The following is a 19,185-nucleotide window of genomic DNA, read 5'->3' as shown; positions in this document are numbered from 1 at the left end:
TTTACTATGCCATAATGCCCTTCACGAATCTTGTAGAAAATGTCTCCTAGCCATCTGAAATCATCAGGGATAATTATTCTGAAGGCTTTTGTTAGGATGCCTTCCTCAGCTCCAAACTCCAAACCATACTGCCAGTAATCACACAATTCCAGTGGATAATCTGATGAAGTTGTTCACTTTAGGCTGGTAGACACTTCATAATGTTCTGCACTGTCAAATCATCTTCATCTTCACCTGTTACGTTCTTCACTGGTCTTCGAGAAAGAATATCAGCTGCACCAAGTTTCTTTCCTGGAATCTGCTTCATTTTGCACAAATACCTCATCAATCTAAGCTGCATGTGCTGCAACCTAAGAGTTAATTCATCCAGTGGCTTTGTATTAAAGATTATGTCAGAGGCTAATGACCTCTTTCCAGCAATACTTCAATGCCATTTGATAATTCTTGAAACCATTGCATGCCCAAGTAATAGCATGCCCTTCTTCTCAAAACTGTACCTGATTCTTCTGCATTGAGGTTAATGTTTTGGAGGCATATGCAGCAGGCTTGTAACTGCCATCCTGTTGCTTCTGTTTTAACACAGTTCCAGTGCCATGTGAAGATGTACCAGCTGAAATTACTGTCTCCTTCTTTGTATTAAACCATGCTAAGGCAGGGCTCTTTGCCAATTCCTATTTGAGCTTTCGGAATGCAATTTCTTGTGCATGTCTCCACTGGACTCATTCTTTGGGCTTAGTAAATCATTTAGAGCATGCACATTCATTGAGAGGTGTGGGATGAACCTTGCCCTATAGCTAGCTGAGCCTAGTTACCTTATATCTACCTGCCTATAAACTTTCTAAACAAACCAGAGCTTATATCCCTTACCTAAACAACCCAAAGGATCTACATATCTCACTCCAAGTTCCCCAGATACCCATTCTATTGTCAGACTTACATTCCTAATAACACTCCATCCAGCAACCTTCCTACACTATATCCCACTGATGAAAATCTTCACTCCCTTAAAGTTCTCCTGCATTCCCATAAGCAGATTCCATACATTCCAAACTCTATTAGGACCTACTCCTGCTTGCCTTATGTTGTTGGTACCAACATACCACATTCTCCTTATGCTCCTTCTTCCTTCCTACTTTCCTCAACATTTGCCCTTACCTCATTCCTGAATAACATTCTACCCTGCTTGCCTTTCCTCCACACACTCTTCTATCATGCCTAATAATAGAGCTGCCCATAACCAGAGCCTTAATCTGCTGTTCTACCTGCAGTGACTAACACCGGTTCCTTACTAATAATTATTCTGAACTTACTCCCTGATGAGAACACTTAGCCCTCATTTTCCTTCCCATGAGACCTATCTTCATTCCAGTCATCCTCTAGAGGCATAATTATCTCCCTCAAACTCCCTGTCTCTTCCATCATATTCATTTGTGCTAACTTAAAACTGCAGTCCCTACTCTTGCCTCCCCCATAGAAATTTAATATAATATGAAAATATCAACAGAAATAAACTACCAGCCAGAGGGAGTAGTAGCAATAATTGACCCAGAAATTGCACCATACAGGATATCAGACTTAAAATAAACTAAAAGAAACACAAACATTGGAAGATTATGTATATTTCTATGGATTTTTCCTAGTTCTTGAAACAAGTAATGCTGGTGAGGGTCCCATACACTGGAACTATACTCTAGTTGGGGTCTTACCAGAGACTTATATGCCCTCTCTTTTACATCCTAACTACAACCCCTAAACACCCACATAACCATGTGCAGAGATCTGTACCCTTTATTTACAATCCCATTTATGTGATTATCCCAATGAAGATCTTTCCATATATTAACACATAGATACTTACAGTTATCCCCATAAGGAACTTTCACCCCATCAATGCAGTGATTAAAACTGAGAAGACTTTTCCTATTTGTGAAACTCACAACAGGACTTTTAACCCCGTTTATCATCATAATATTGCCTGCTGTCCATCTCACAACATTATTGAGTTCATTTTGCAGTTGCTCACAATCTTTTGAACCTTTACTGCATACTGTTGCCATCAGGCAACATATAACTTTTCAACTGCATAAATGGATACAGATTGTGGACAGAGGTAGTTTTATGGCACACCATCAACTGTACAGTCAATTAAACACATATACCAGTGATGCGTTGTTTTATTTTTACATATGACAAAACAGCCCTACAACCAAAGGTACTCCTTCCACCCCGTCAACATCCACGCGTAGCAACTACCGTTTATTTTACCTGGGCCCTCCCCATCACATTACCACAGGCTTCAGGAGTACCTCTGGCTCAACCTCAAATACATTACCGACCAACGGCCGTGCAAGTATACTTGTACCTTGCAGTACATACCCATGGCCAATAGGCAGTAATGTTTTGTCTGTGAATATCAAGAGCTTAATGTAAAATTGTGAAAAATCATATATATACCCCATTATGGCAATCTTTATCTGACCCTATAATAATTAAGAGGGGAATTCCTCAAGGCAGTATTATTGGACCTTTATGTTTCCTTATATATATAAATGATATGAGTAAAGAAGTGAAATCTGAGATAAGGCTTTTTGCAGATGATGTTATTCTGTATAGAGTAACAAATAAGTTAACCCTCTATTTTTAAGACCTTAGATCATCTGGTTTTACCAGCACCACGTCCAGAGTATTCTTCCCTCTAGTTAGTTCCATCACTTTCTGAATCAGCTGTCCTTCCCATATCAACTTATTTGCCATTTGTTGGTCATGCTTCCTGTTGTTTACATTACCTTCCCAATTGACATTTTGTAAATTCAGACCTCTCGCTACATTCACATTCCTTTCCATATCATTTCCCACATAGCTGATTATCTTATCAAATAACTCTGAATCAGCATCAGTGCTACCCTTTCCCGGTCTATAAACTCCAAAGACATCAAGTTGCCTATTATCTTTAGAAATGAGCCTTATATGTAGAATTAGATATTTTTCATCTTTAACTTTTTTGTAGCTTACAAATTCTTCTTTCACCAGAATGAATACTCCCCCTCCCATCATTCCTATCCTATCTATATGATACACACTCCAGTCCCATGAGAAAATTTCTGTGTCCGTTGCATCATTCCTCAGACCTGATCCAACTCCTATTACAATATCTAGTAAGTATATATCTATTAAATTATGTAATTCTATTCCTTTCTTTACAATACTTCTACAGTTCAACACTAACATTTTTATGTCATTCCTACTTGACTCCCAGATCCCTGTACCCATATCACCACTCCTTAGACAACCCCGTTTCCTAACTTACGCGTACCACTGCGGTTTAAGTGAAGGCCGTCTGAGCGCAGATCCCTATCTCCTACCCAACTATTAGGATTTAGAAATCTCACTCCCAGTTTCCCACATACCCACTCCATAGTCTCATTTAAATCCCCAATCACCCTCCAGTCAGTATCCCTCCTACACCACAGTATTCTACTGATAACAATCTCTGCTTCCTTAAACTTCACCCGCGCTGCATTTACCAGATCCCTCACATCCCCAACTATGTTAGTACTTATACCTGCCTGCCTTATGTTGTTGGTACTAATGTGAAACACTACCACCTTCTCCTTCCATCCTGCTTCTCTTCTACTTTCCACAACATCTGCCTCAACCTATTCCCTGGATAACACTCTACCCTGGTTCCCTTTCCTCTACACACTTTCCCCACATGTCTAACAATGGAACCCCTCATGACCAGAGCCTCAACCCTACCCACCTCATTTTATCCCCTCCCCTCCACGTCAGCCCTATCCTTCCTGACAGCTGCAGAAGCTACTTCCTCCTCCATTTTCTCCCACCCATGACCCTGTTCCACCTGTCTTTTCATATCCTCTATACTCTATCCTTCCTCCTGTACACTGTTTAAGGGAGGTGTACCTTCCTTCCTATCTTCTGAGAGAATCCTAATTATCTCCCTCGAACTCTCCAACTCCTCCCCCATACTTAATGCCTGGCCACACCCACAGTTCTTATACTTGCACTCCTTAGCCATTCCTTATGGAAAATGAAAGGAAAGGAAAGGAAAAATGAAATAACTTATTATGTGCAAAAAAAATTCTTTCAATTCTCTTACAAATTCTCCTTTCACCATTATAAATACCCCACCTCATATCATTCCTACCCTGTCTCTGGAATAAACTGTCCAGTTCTGTGAGAAAATGACTGCATCCAAAATATCACTTCCTAGCCATGATTCAATTCCTAGTACAATAATTATTGTACTTCTACTGTTTAACACTAACAATATTATTTCATCCTTACCTGACTTCATGATTCCTATACTGTCATCACCACTCACTGGTCCACCCTGTTTCCTTGTAAGTACCTCCCCATATCTATATTAAACAACCCCCTAACTTATATGCACCATTGTGGTTCAAGTGTAGGCAATCTGATCGTAGATCCCTATCTTGTACCCACCCATTAGGATCTACAAATTTCGCTCTCATTTTCTCACAGACCCATTCCATAGTCCCATGTAAAAACACAATCACCCTCCATTCACTATCCCTCCTATACAGTATCCCACTTCCCTAAACTTCCATGATGTCATAACCAGATCCCAAACATCCCCAACTATGTTAGTACCTATTCCTGCTTGCCATCTTCCCTCCCTTCTATTTTCCTCAAAATCTGCCTTAACCTAATTCCTGAATAACACTCTACCCTGGTTCCCTTTCCTCCACATATATTCCCCACATGCCTGACAACTGTGTCACGCATGATCAGACCATCGTTGTCTTTAACCTTAAGACATTAGCCCACCTGTATTCCACCTAATCTACCCTTCCTCTTCCTACCTACCATATCCTGTAGGTTGATTGAGAGAGACCTATCTCCATTCCTTTCCTCCCTACATGTGTAATTATCTCCCTCAAACTCGCTATGTTACCTCTCATCCTCCTTAGTTCCTGCTCACTCCCTTAGTCCTTACACCTGTCTCTCTCAGCCATTCTTCCATCTCTTCACAAAATGTGAAATAATATGGAAATATCAACAGAAGCAAAATAGCATATCCTATGAATAGATGTAGGTCTATACATCAGAAAAAGGAAATAATGTTACTAGACAAATATTTCATGATGATAATTCAATCAGAAAACAAACTAATAGAATAATTACACTACAGTTACCTATACTAGTTAAACAAAACCTGATTATAAAATACTAAGAATAAGAAGCTAACTATAGAAATGTACAAATATACAAAATATGTATGGATACTACTACTACTACTACTACTACTACTACTACTACTACTCAAAGAGAAAAGAGAGTAGAGCTACTGAGAATAGCAATGTCAAATCCAAAGATGTTGAAATAGATGTAGAAATCCAAAGAGATACTATGTCAGATGAGGAACTGGACGTAACCATGGAACTACAGAATACGAAGACTACAAACCAAAGAGTATGATTAGAAGAGATGCGACTAGATATTGATAAGTTAGTCAAGCATAGTGAAGACTTATTAGCATTAGTTAAGATGACTCCTAATACCAAAGCGGAGATAAAGAAAGGTGCCAGTATTAAAGAAATAGGACAAATGGTAGAAATCATTCGTAGTCGTTCGTGGGAATGGGAACAATTTGATGTGAATGAAGATCCAAAGGCTAGGAGTGATTTGGAACAGGGCACTACCGGTACCTCCAGTAAGAAAATAACCCGTGATGTTGGGACACAGGCGCAATTCAGTGACAGAGTGCTAGATATAGACCAGACCCTCTTGGAAGCTACGTGCTTTGACGAGTTTGCGAAGCTATTGGATAAGGAATGGCCTGACTGTGTTTACAGTAACACGCATGTCATCTCTAGAAATATAGGGAAATTGACTGATAGGGATATATCAATTGTTGTAAATCCCAAACATTTTACAGAGGAGGATGGAATTATGAGAAGCATGAAGAATATGCATACAGAAATCTCTGACTTGCTGAACTCTAATCTGGAGGAAGGTAAGACGGAATTCCTGCGCACTGTTATGCAAACCTACACGAGTCTAGAAGGAGAGCGGGAGAAGCTGCGATATGTGTATGTAATACCATATTCATTTAATCAGGATGGAATAAATGACCTGCAGAACCTGTATTCATGTCTCACCCACTGGAGAGAGATAATTGAGACTCATGCAAGAAAGAAGTTGCTGATAACTATCCCGGATATCCTTGATTGGAATTATATAAGGAAAATCTTGGAATGGATGTTTCGTAAGAGTGATATTGAAATAGGGTGCTTGGAATCAGGTAAAACACAGGTAAAACAGGCTGTTTCTGTGGGATTAACATCAAAAAAGATTTCCTTAAATGATAACACTCAGGAAACAGTTATGTGCAAAGCTGCGGGCAAAACATACGCCGAATTGCTTAAAACAGTAAAGGAAGGAGTAAACATAAAAAATATTGGCTTTAAAATAAAACGAATAAGGAAAACAGCAAAGGATGATCTTATACTTACTATAGAAGGCAAATGAAAGGCTGATGTATTAAAACGTGAGATAACTAAAAACGTCAGGGAAATAGAGGTTTCAACAAAAAGGAAGGAGACAACAATTCCAGTGTAAGGTATGGATCCGGATTTAAATGAAAACTATCTTAGAGCAGCACTCTCCTTAGAAGCTGCTGTTGAAGAATCTCAGATCAATATTACGTCCGTAAGACCGGGGAGGTTCGAAAATCTGAATGCTACCGTAATCTTGCCAACGGAACCATCGAAAATACTGTTAAAGAAAAAGAAAATAAATGTGGGATGGTCTACCTGTATGGTGAAGGAAAGAGTTACAGTTGCAAGGTGTTTTAAATGTCTTGGATTTGGATATAAAGCGCCACACTGCGACTTTAAGGATAACCGGTCACGGAGCTGTCTAAATTGTGGACAAGAAGGCCATTTGGCGAAGGATTGTGGGAACGTTTCGTTTTGCACCACGTGCCAAGTGGAGGGCCACCGCTCAGATCAAATGAAATACCCTACTTACAGGAAGCTAATTTAGAGGCAAGGAAGTTGAATTTAAATGACCAATAATGGACATACTGCAGGCGAATCTCATGAGAAAACCCGACAGTCATGACATTATGTATGCGACAGCCTTGGAAAAGAAAGTGGACTTAGTGCTTGTTAGCGAGCCAAACAGAAAGCAAGTAGCTGAAGGTGGTTGGTTCACGGACAAAAGATGTGATGTAGCTGCATATTTTTTAAATGATAAGTTGTAGGTGCTAAGCATAAGGGCAGAAGAAGGATATTTGTGTATTCAACTTCAGCAATATCAGATTTATTGTTGTTATATCTCTCCTAACATCCCTTTTGAGATTTTCAAAGCTGAAGTAGATGTAATAGTTCAGGACTGTATGGCGTCAGGTATTGAATCTATCATTCTCGGAGACCTAAATGTCAAGTCGCCTCTGTGGGGGGCACCAACTGCAGATCGTAGGGGAGAATATTGGGCAGAATGGATAGCGACCCTAGACTTGGTGGTTCATAACACTGGAATTATACCAACTTTTTTCCAGAGGGAGCTCAGAGTCTTTAATAGACGTCACCTGTTCAACGCAGGGTATAGCATCATTCATTGTTGACTGGGAAGTTATGGAAGATGAATCTCTCAGCGACCATCGTTTTATTTATTTTCAAGTTAAGGGATCGAAGAAGCTTAATGATATCATGAAAACGGTGTGGAATTATAATTGGGAAACTTTTAAAATTGCAATCGAGTGGATGTCACAAACTGTAGATACAGTGCAACATACTCTAAAAGACGTAACTGCTGTTCTTAAAGATGCTTGTAGGACCAGCCGATTGAGGGGATCAACAAAATATAAAGCACGTGCCCCTTACTTGTGGAACAATGAAATAGACATGCAAAGGAAAGACTGCAATCGCAAGAGACGAATTCTTACAAGATCTAGAAAAAAATCAGCCAGGTCAACTTAATACAATTAGAAGCTGACTATAAGGCATCAAAGAGGCAACTAATGAAGCTAATAAAGGATTCTTCGAGAAATCTCTGGCAATAGCTATGCGAAGATCGAGACAGTGATATCTGGGGGGCGGGATATAAGATAGTGACTAGTCGAATAATCAACAGGGTACCAGTTCAGCTCCCAGCTGATAGAAGGAAAGCCATAGCGATGGAGTTGTTCCCTTGTACTAATGACAGACTTGAAAAGGAATCAGATTTTTGTGTTGCAGAACCGTTTACTGTGGTTGAGTTACAAGAGGTAGCACGCAATATGAATACTGGTAAGGCACCAGGTGTAGATGGAATCCCACAAGAAGCCATCAAGTATGCAGTTGAGGTGGCATCTGGTTGGATCTTATCAGTCTTCAATGATTTATTAAAAAAGCGTGAATTCCCCGATGAGTGGAAAGTAGCCAAGCTAGTGCTGTTATTGAAGGCAGGGATACTATCATTAGATCCATCAGTGTACAGGCCAATTTGCTTATTAAACACCTTGAGCAAACTTTACGAAGGATTGATTAAAACTAGACTGGAGAAAGAACTTGAACAACAGCGAGGACTTTCTTTGAACCAGTTTGGATTTAGAAGGGGTAGAACCACAACCCAAGCTATTGAGAGGGTGATTCAAATACAGACAGAAAGCAGTAAGAAATGGGCTGCCTTGATAACGCTAGATGTCAATAATGCTTTTAACACTGCTTCTTGGAGCATTATTTTGAGAGAACTTCGTAAGATGAACATTTCTCGGTATCTACAGCAAATAATCGTTAAGTACTTCAAAGGACGAAGAATACGACTTCATGATTTAGAAGACCTTGAAATGAGTGCTGGCGTTCCACAGGGATCTGTCCTAGGACCCACCTTCTGGAACATTCTATATGATGGCGTCTTACGCCTGCAGCTGACAAAAGGGACAACATCTATTGGTTATGCAGATGACCTTGCAATAGTGGTAATAGCAGAGAATGTAGAAGAACTGACCTTCCGAGTAAATGAATCACTGAGACGAGTTAACCTTCGGATGGTAAATAATAAATTGAGATTGGCTCCACATAAGACTGAGGCTGTAATTTTGAAAGGTTCCAGGAATTGGAAAAATGTCGGTTTCTTATTAAATGACACAGTGATTATCCCAGGGAAGTCTGTACGATACCTTGGGGTTCTTATTGACAGGAATTGTACATTTGGTGCACATGTGAAGGCAGTAACCCAAAAGGCAGAGAAGAAGGCATCGGCATTAGCCAGACTTATGCCTAACATCGGGGGACCAAGAACAGTTAAGAGACAGATTATGTGCTCTGCAGTATATTCCATTTTACTTTATGCTGCACCTATCTGGCACAATGCACTCAGGAGGAAGATTCACCGAAGAGCTATGGAAAGAGTACAGAGGAAAATATTGCTCAGTGTTACCTGTGCATATCGAACTGTTTCGACAGCAGCTTTACAAGTTGTAGGTGCCAGTATTCCCATTGACCTCCTTGTTGTAGAGAGAAAACTTTGGCATGAAAGGAGTGCGACTATATCTGCTGAAGAAAAGAAAGCCTTGAGGAACCAACTCTTACTAGACTGGCAAGACCGATGGGATGGCACAACCGATGTAGGCCAATGGACAAAAAAGCTAATACCTGACATAGGAGACTGGCTTAAATGTAGACATCAGCAGGTAGATTACTATCTGTCGCAGATCCTGACAGGACATGGAAGATTCGGCGTATACGTCATGAAGATGGGAAAGACGCAAGGAGATGGTTTTCGGTACTGTTCTGAAAGGGATACAGTAGAACACACTTTTTTCTACTGTGTTCGATGGGATGAAGAACGAAGGAAAGCCTGCCAACAACTTGGCTGATGACTCACGCCAGGGAATCTGGTTCAGATTATGTTGGAGAGCCCGTTTGCCTGGAACACAGTAAAGGCAATGGCGACAAGCATTATAGGGATGAAGGAGAAAGAAGAGAAAGGAAGAACTTAATAATACACATCACTCCATTCTGATGTCATGCCGACAAGCAGTTCCAGAATGGGCTGAGTGAAGAGGGCAGGGGTTTTTAGTTGGTGGAAATCCAACTCCCACACCGAGTGGTGTCTTTAAAAGATTTTCCCCTGCCATAACAAATAAAAACTACTACTACTACTACTACTACTACTACTACTACAAGACAGAAAAGGCAACCAAGATACTGTCAAATAAGAATAGTTATGTTACAATTCTAAACTGTGGCTAAGCCTATTATGCTTTACCAACTCTGAAGTATAATCAATATCCTACCAGTATCTTTATCTGTGATCGGTATATTGCACAGTTTCTATAAACGTACAGTTTGTAAGAAGGAAGCCATACTTTCCATTGTCAACTTAGTTGAATGTAACTTAATAGCTTTTCAGTGTGTCGAACGCACAAGTTAAATATAAATATTACATTACAAGATACCTGTAAAAAACACATTACTAAACAAAGAATAAAAATACACACTATTAAAAAAACATGATTCAAAGCACATCATCTGACTCTATGAAATCACACCCAAAAGTCTGGAATGTGGGTTACGATATTCTTACCTGTAGTTAATTCCCTGAACTTCCCGCTCGAGACGATCTTTAAATACAGTGGCGTGCGGTGACCCTCGAGACTAGTGAAGCACTTTATTAATATGAAGAGTAACTAACTGGATACCTAACCCTCTATAATAATAATAATAATAATAATAATAATATCAAAAAGTAAATATTTTGAAGACATCTTCATACAGTACAATTCAGTACTGCACATACAGTATAATAACATTGGTAATTAATTTTATAATAATAAAATAATGTTTTAGGACACGTCCATGCAGTGCAATGCCACAATTTTAGGATATGTCTAATTAAAATGTGGTGAAAGAATAAGTTAATACATAATCTGCCTTCTATGAAAATGCGGGGGGGATAAAGCTATGTTCATATGAATCCGTTTTTAACAGCTTTTGCTTAAGAATCTTCCAACTGAGAAGATAGCTTGGCCCTTGCACTCACACAAGGTTACTGTGGGTGTGGAATATGCCATCTCCTGTATATATCCAATATATAGATGACATTTCATCACAGTATGTTCACCTCTATGCTGTCCGGCGCAATGGCTGAGCAGTTAGTGTGTTGAGCTTTTTTTTTTTTTGCTAGTTGCTTTACATCGCGTCTATCTATCTATCTATCTATCTATCTATCTATCTATCACTCCCATGTCCATGGAATTAACCCGGACGCGATTAAAATTTCTGACCTGGACAGAAATCCATCCCCATTACACTTTTAATCAAAGGCTATGACGCTGACCTTGGAGGCAAGGAGCCGGGCACATAAGCATAATACCTTATGATAATAAATAATCAAAAACGTGCAAGTGTATTTATTTTCATGTTTATAATTATAGGTAACGCTGAGATTTACTATGCGTAATAAATATGTGATAATTTGTACAATTCCCTTGTACAGAATTTTCTGCCAAGCATTGGGTCCTGAGAACGTTTATTTTCTTCCTTATGTCCTCAACTGTATTGCCTGGCAAATGTCCTTTAATTTCATTTGCTATCTCGTATTTTCTTAATCACAATTCCTTGCTTTCCTAGTTCGTAGACTTTGCGTTGTACAGAAAATCGTTAACCTCGTTTATGCAAAATATAATTTTACTGCAGTGGTGCTCCTATTTCCCTACCATTTTTACCAATATTCAACTCATTATCTTTTACCTATATAACGAAATCTTTGATCCAATATAGCAACATGAAGAAACTCATATAAGAATGATCCAAGATTGTTTTCATCCACGTTATTTGAATCCAAGTTCTTTGACAGTGTAATACTGGCCAAAGGAAAGTGTGCAGTCTACTGACCACTCTAAGGGGATGTGTACGGAATGTCTCAGCGAGATGGCATTTGAATATATTATAGTGTTAAAGTGATATTGTAATTACATGCAAGGAGTATTAAAATATATACGAAAACACATAACGGTTCACAAGGAAGTCAAACGTAACATAGACCAGATATTGTAAAATACTTTTTCTTCTTATCTTATTAATTCTCAGATTTTCTTACTAATTGTTATAACATCATCAGGGTAAAACTCAATTCTATTCATTACAATATTTTTCTCTTCCTTGAGAAAGAAACTACATTAAGTCCTCAATTTGGTATTGACACTTTCCATGAACTTTAAAATGAGCCACTTTTATATAAATATGAAAAATAGAGTGAGTGAGTATTCTGAATTGTATCTGGGCTACACATCCTGGGAAACTGGAGCTGGTCAACGATGATGATGATGATTTGGGCTACACTTGTAGTCCACGTGAGAACCTGTGTAAGTTGCTCTAGCGTGAGAGTCCGAGGGTTAATCTGATATCATGAGAGGAGGCTGCATGTTTATGAAGTATAGTTTACTCATCATATGTTGTAATAGCCTATTTTTGCATTAATATCTGTGTAAATTAACTTTGTATTCTTTTCAGACGGACACCTTGTTCTTTGTTTTAACTTCTATTGGCCGGGATTTGGAACAGGAACTGCCAACAAAACTGCAGCAGCTTCTGTCAAATATACGAGATGCATTCTTAACTGCGAATGCCTCTCCTGCTGTAAAGAAAACACTTTTGCAGCTGATTGAATTGCACGCATCGAAATGGCAGCTCCCTGCATCAGCAGTTATGTATTACACGGCCAACATGTAATAGATCCAAACATAATCTTTTTCAGTACCTACTGTAATTAAATCAATTTTCAAGTTAGGTCTCTGTTGTTTCTGACTATAAGACTAAGTATACCTGATTAAATGGTATATATTCAAGAAATTTATAAAATATCAAGATTTTTTTAATGCTATCTTGTACGGAATCTTTCTTAATCTGAGGGAAGAAATTAAACTTCATGGCATTACTGAGCATTTACAAATAGATTTACAAATTTTATACATATTTTTTCAGTAGCGGCGATTGGTATGGAAGGAGGGGGGATATTTGTAGACAACAGAAAGTACCGGGGTTCTTGGGTATTTACTGGGAGTTAGACAACAACATAAAAGTAGCCACAATATGGTATGTTTTTGATGCTCTCTAAGCGAATTTTGGCAGTGAAGTAAAGGTTGACAGATTACAAACTTAACTGTGGTAATAAGGTTTTTAAGATTTTGATTCATTACTATATAATAAACTTTCACAAGATGAACAATTAGACATGTATTACAATTAAATAGAAGTATGCTGTGATTATAGAATAAAAAGCCATTTAGTATCTGACTACACACTAAGAAAGCAATAAGACACTAAATAGAACTGCACAGACACATGCTGACTGAGACTGCCAGACTGACAAATGAGAGCGGCAAGCGGGTGAATCATATCTCATTGTCCATGACCTTGGTAAAAATATACCCCTGCTTTCCTTCCACACAGAACATGCAAGAAGGATCTGATGGTACAAACCTGCGCAAAGCTCCGAGTTTGGAGAGGAAAGTAGGGGAAGGGTGGTAGTGGAGGGGTTAACTACTGTTGAGCTGTTGGGAGCGAAATAGAGTTTTGTCATATTAACGTAGTTGCCAGGAGCCAACATGAACCCTTCGTAGCAACTAGCAAAGTGAACGTTCCTCCCATCTCACTTAAGCCGTAGCACATGGACTCGTCCGCATACAAAACATTTAGTGCGCAACTAAGGTTGTGTACCATCAGATAGTAAATGCGCTTCTAGATGCTGCTGCATGAGTCTCGTCCGCTTGCTGCGGCGCTGTACGAATCGGTTAGCTGTGTCGAATATTTTGTGCATATTTCCATTGACAATTTTATAATATTTAAAGAAATGAAAGGAAAGAGTTGGTGTTAAGACAGCAGGTTTTATACAAATTGTTTTTTATAATTCCTGGTTTTAGGTGGTTATAATGCTATAAAAATATATCTGCCCCCCTCATCTCCCTAATCGCTGCCACTGTATTTTATATGAAATATTAAGAATATACCACTACTGTTATTTAAATTCTCTGAACTAAACTGGTTGCACAAATAAACAATTGAGTTGTGTAAAGCAGTAAGTCAATGGTAAAATATATTTTATGTTTTGAAGTGCAATAGATTAAGAAGCCATTCAGACAGAGTTTCCATTCATGCAAGTATTCTGATACGTCATCTACCATAACACTACGTTGTCATATCAGTCAGCTCATTCTCTTGAATTGAAATGATATCAATAAAAGACAGTGTGGTCAATATTGTATTGTTATTTTCTAAGATTTCGAGATAATGGTAGGAACTGTTCTGTTTCACATTTGGAAGTTATGGAAACAAGGAGAATAATCTTCATTAGTGCTTAAAAATTATCACTCAAAAAAAAATTTCATTAAATCTGACATTTAACTATGGTACCTGCAACAAAAGCTGATAAACTAGTAGGATGTATGTATGCTTCATCTAAAGGAGATCTTACTATCATACACACAAAGAAAAAATGATATGTAACAACCACTTTGATGTAAAATATTTGTTTATCAAGACTACATATATTGTAAGAAATAATATTTACTTTTTAAAAAGTGCAGAATTATTTCAGAGGAGTAAATTTGAAGACTGTGCCAAATATAGCTCACAACTGCTATTATGCCAAATATTAGCAATAAGTGTTTTATAACATATATTAATTTTTAAATAACCTGTGTGTGGTTTTTTGCTGTGTTGTACAGAATGAAATGCTCAGTTCCCAGTTATATTCTCTTCAGTACAGAAGTAGAAAAATATTATATTCATTCCTGGCCAAATGATCTATAAATGTGAAGTGCCTTCTGTTAATAGCTGTGTTCATATCTAAATGTGTCATTCAAAATACATGTGTGGTTATAAGTCACTTTGTAAATTTAAAAGTTCTAGTCTCATGTTGTAAAGAAACAAATTGTTACTAATATAAAAATTCCAAAAATATATATTTTTATCTTAATCCAATCCACTCCTTCTTTCTGATTTTATTGCCTCAAATGAGTAATTATAATAATTATCAAATTTAAGAGTAAAATGAGTTTCATATTGCCATGAAAAAAGTAATATTTGTAGCAAATTGATGGTGAAGATTTGAATTGTGTTGATGGAATGATAGTTACAATGAGAAAATAAATATTTTTCTGTTTTTATATCACTTTAGGTGATGTAGATTTGGGATTTTTAATTTATATTTAAATATTCTTTATTGTGGGTGGAACACAAAACTTGCCCATTTTAAAACTATTTCAGCCATGTGCTATTGTTTCTCAAAAATCATTATCGGATCAAATCCAAATTTTAACAAAATATACGTTGGAATGCTATACGCATTGTTCATAAGGTTCAGAATTATATGTTTCTAAGTACAAAGCTGTTATCAGTTTTGTAAGGTAACTTTGTCTCAGCTCAGGGTGATTGGAAAATTACATTCATGGCAGCGTTTTAATCTTCATATATTCAATGGTTATGCTGTATGATTGTGAAATCTGCAAGTGATTTCAATTTGTTTAAATCAGTTTGTAGTTTTACTGGACATAATTTTTATATGGATCAGTGAATTAATGTACGTATTCCACAGCCATACAGCATAACCATTGGATATGTAATAATTACAACGGGAGCAAGAACGCAATTTTCCAACAACCCCTAGCTTTTCTTCTTGGAAACATAAAATCCAGAAACTTATAAGAAATGTATAAAATACTGCATTGTATAATGTGTTAAAATATGGATTCAATTAAAAAAATGGGTTTTGAGAAAATATCTTAAAATTGACATATGGTTGAAACACGTATAAAATCGGAAGCATTTTGCTTTCTACCTGTGATAAAAAATATTAAAATATAAATTCCAAACCTACATCACCTAACGTGAGATTAAACGAGGAAAATGATGGTGTTATTGTATTTTCTGCAGGCCTATTGGTTATTTGGTAAACAAGCTCCAACCTTGAGTGCACATAATATGTTGGTCGACAGTAGTCAATGAACAAAGAAAACATGTTATACTGTAGAATTTAAAAAAATTCTTGAAAAGATAGAATGTTCAGCTAAAGACAGCATTTATGTATAATTACTAAAGTACACAAGGGACATAAAAAAATATCTTATACATTTTATCAGGGTGATTTTGATCTGCTATAGGCAGGCATGGGAAAATGAATCATTGAAATCTCCCTTTTTGAGGGGCGTGAACGTTGTGAACGAAACAACGTTATTAGATTAAATATGTCTATCTACATACCCCAGTAAGAACTAGTGACGGCAGTAATTTCACTTCTTCATGGCCTTTTCCCAGTTACTTGTGGTCCCATTTTGAGCAGATTCAGTGGATTCACTCCATTTTTACAGCTGGGTTCCTTTCCTGACGCTAACCCTGTGAGGAGAAATGTATTCACTGTTGCGTGTTTCAGTGGTGGTTTATAGTGTGCATGTTGTATGTAAATGAAGATCTTTATTAAGGCGAACTGAACATCCAGCCCCGAGCTAAAGAAAACATTTTTCAAGGCTTTTTTTACTACATCAAACTTTACTACATTCTATGTCATACTCTTATCAAAGTTGCTTATGCATTAAATGGATTTATATTCGACAACCATTGCTGCAATTGAAATGGGTTGTGTCAGTCACTGCAAAACATAAATAAATCATTCAGTACAAGCACAAATAAAAACATTCTACCTATAGGCCTATTCCTTATACGAGAGTACGCAATACAGAAAATGCCAGTAGTTTCAAACTCAGAGTTTATAATTGTTGTTGTTGTCGTCCACTATGTCGTTTTGTTATGACACAACTGATAGCGTACGGTACACAAAATGGGTGGGGAAAGGGGACATAAAAAAGAAGATCCAGACTAGTAACCAGGTTTTGATATCCCGAGGTACCGAATCTCATTACATTCACTGAGATCCTCTACCCGGGCATGTAATTTCTTGAAATAAAAAGGTGTTTAACGTTGTTAAAAGGTAGGAGATTTATTTAGTGGTGGATGATTTAATTTAATTAATTCCATATGTACGTCCACTCTAAAGGACACTACCGACAGCTTTAAGGCATTTTAGAAGTAAATAATAATTCAAGCGTAGGTAGGACGCAGTACCCCATCCCACGTTTGACCATGCCCGGTGGTACTTAACTCTGAGTTGTACCCACGAATGTGACAACTCACCGGAATTAGCAGGAATGAAAATATAACATCAGAATAAAGTATGGATTCCTGTTCAACAGCTAAGCAGCCGGCAAGCGCGGGGAGAAGGGAAACACGTGATGGCGAACCAGCTGGAGTGGGGAGGGGAGGAGGTGCAGAGGTGTGTCTCCAGGCTCGCGTGTGCCGGCTTAGTATTGGCCAGCGGGTATTCATCACTGATCACGCAGAACTTGAAATGTTGCATCTTTTAGGCTCCTTATTTAACGCCCTAATGAATGTCGGCACCCAAAATTGATGCTGACATCTTTTTTAGATGTAACTTACCTCAATGTGTTTTCCAAGTTTCATCACGATCAGCGACTTAACCATTGCCGATGTTCCCTTGTAAGACCCGGCAAAATTAACATCTGCCCATCTGAAAGAATCATACTTTGAGTCTGACATTGGCTGCAAGGTAAAAAGTCCTGAAAAAGGAAAACACATAAAAGACGTACAATCAGCAATGTTAGAAGTTATCTTCTCCATAAGTTCTATGTCACTCGAAGAAAATAGCTATTTGAAAGCCATGATTCTGTAATTGGGGAAGGATGAATGTAAAGAATATTATTTACAAATCTGTGAATAATAAACATAACAAAAGCACATACAAAATGTTGGCATGACTTTTTATAAATCGTGATATTTGTTTATTTCTCAGGGTAGTAATATTAATTGAATCATCAGTCTATTGTTGAAGATCAATCAAAAGTTATCATTTGTTTCTTTGATTTAATTATCAAAAATAAGCCCCTTAAATTGTTTGTCAGGGACAATTTCTTATCAATAACTTGATGTTCAAAAATTTGACACTTTGCACCTTTCTACTGATAAGCATCCAATTGTGAATGATGAAATAAGATATCAAGGGGCTTGCTGGCAGAGGCAGTAAAGGCGTGCTCGGTTCTCTTGGGAGGATGTGGGTTCGATTCCCCATCAGTACCGTATGTCAAATATTTAAAAAACAAGGTTTCCAATTCCTAAGGTGCGAATGGCCCTGAGGTTCAATCAGCCTGCATCAAAAATGACCTTTACCTTCCACCCCTCCCAGGGCATTCATGGCCTGTATGGAGATGATCTTGCTTTACTTTACTTTGCTTAGCTTTGAAATAAGGTATCAAATGTTAAATACGTTTCTGATTAGAATCTCTCAGCCGGTCAACACATATAAATCTAACTGGTTGATGCTTGTTTCAAAACATGCATACAGAAATTATTCGGATTATATTTCATTATTGAAATACACTGGGGGGTGGGGCTGTGACACCATCAATAGCTATATAATTTTATTCACGATTCAACTTGACATAATATATGGGGAATGTGTGTGGAGGAAAGGCAATCAGAGTAGTGTGTTATCCAGGAATCAGGTGAAGGCAGATGTTGAGGAAAATATAAGGGAGGGACGAGGGTAAGGAGAAGGTGGTAATCTTCCACGTTGATACCAATAATGTAAGGCAAGCAGGAATATGTACTATCATAATTGGGGATGTGTTGGATCTGGTTACAGCAGCACAGAAGTAGTTTAAGGAGGCAGAGATTGTTATCAGTGGGATACTGTATAGGAGGGAAACTGACTGGGGGGTAATTGGGGATTTAAGTGAGACTATTGAATGGGTATGTGGGATATTCGAAGTGAGATTTCTAGATCCTGATGGGTGGGTACGCGATAAGGATTTACGCTGAGATGGCCTTCACTTGAACCGCAGTTGTCTGTCTGGAGTGCTTATTGTAGGAACAGGATAGAAACAGTAGGATGGAGAGTATACATTCTGGTGAAAGAAGAATTTGTAAGCTACGAAAAAGTTAAAGATGGTAAACATGAAATTCTAGATGTAAGGCTCAACTCTACAGATAATGGGCAACTTCATGTTTTTGGAGTGTATAGACCGGGAAAGGGTAGCGCAGATGCTGATTCAGAATTATTTGATAAGATAATCAGCTATGTGGGAAACGATGTGGAAGGGAATGTGATTGTATTGCGTGATCTCAGTTTACAAATTGTCAATTG

At 37.9% G+C, this 19,185-nt stretch overlaps 1 protein-coding gene across 2 annotated transcripts in view; it reads left to right on the top strand.

The window, feature by feature from the left end:
- Positions 1 to 14,949, top strand: part of LOC136864666 (CBP80/20-dependent translation initiation factor) — a 522,912-nt gene extending 507,963 nt beyond the window's left edge. For both annotated transcript variants that reach the window (XM_067141963.2, XM_067141964.2), the window contains one exon: positions 12,486 to 14,949. In XM_067141963.2, the coding sequence (XP_066998064.2) occupies positions 12,486 to 12,704 (219 nt within the window). In that variant the 3' untranslated portion in view covers positions 12,705 to 14,949. The remainder of the gene's footprint in view (positions 1 to 12,485) is intronic.
- The last annotated feature ends 4,236 nt before the right edge of the window (positions 14,950 to 19,185 follow it).

Source organism: Anabrus simplex, chromosome 2 (assembly GCF_040414725.1).
Source record: "Anabrus simplex isolate iqAnaSimp1 chromosome 2, ASM4041472v1, whole genome shotgun sequence".
Taxonomy (NCBI): Eukaryota; Metazoa; Arthropoda; class Insecta; order Orthoptera; family Tettigoniidae; genus Anabrus; species Anabrus simplex.
Note: the sequence above shows the minus strand (reverse complement) of the source record. Positions and strands in the feature narration are given on the sequence as shown.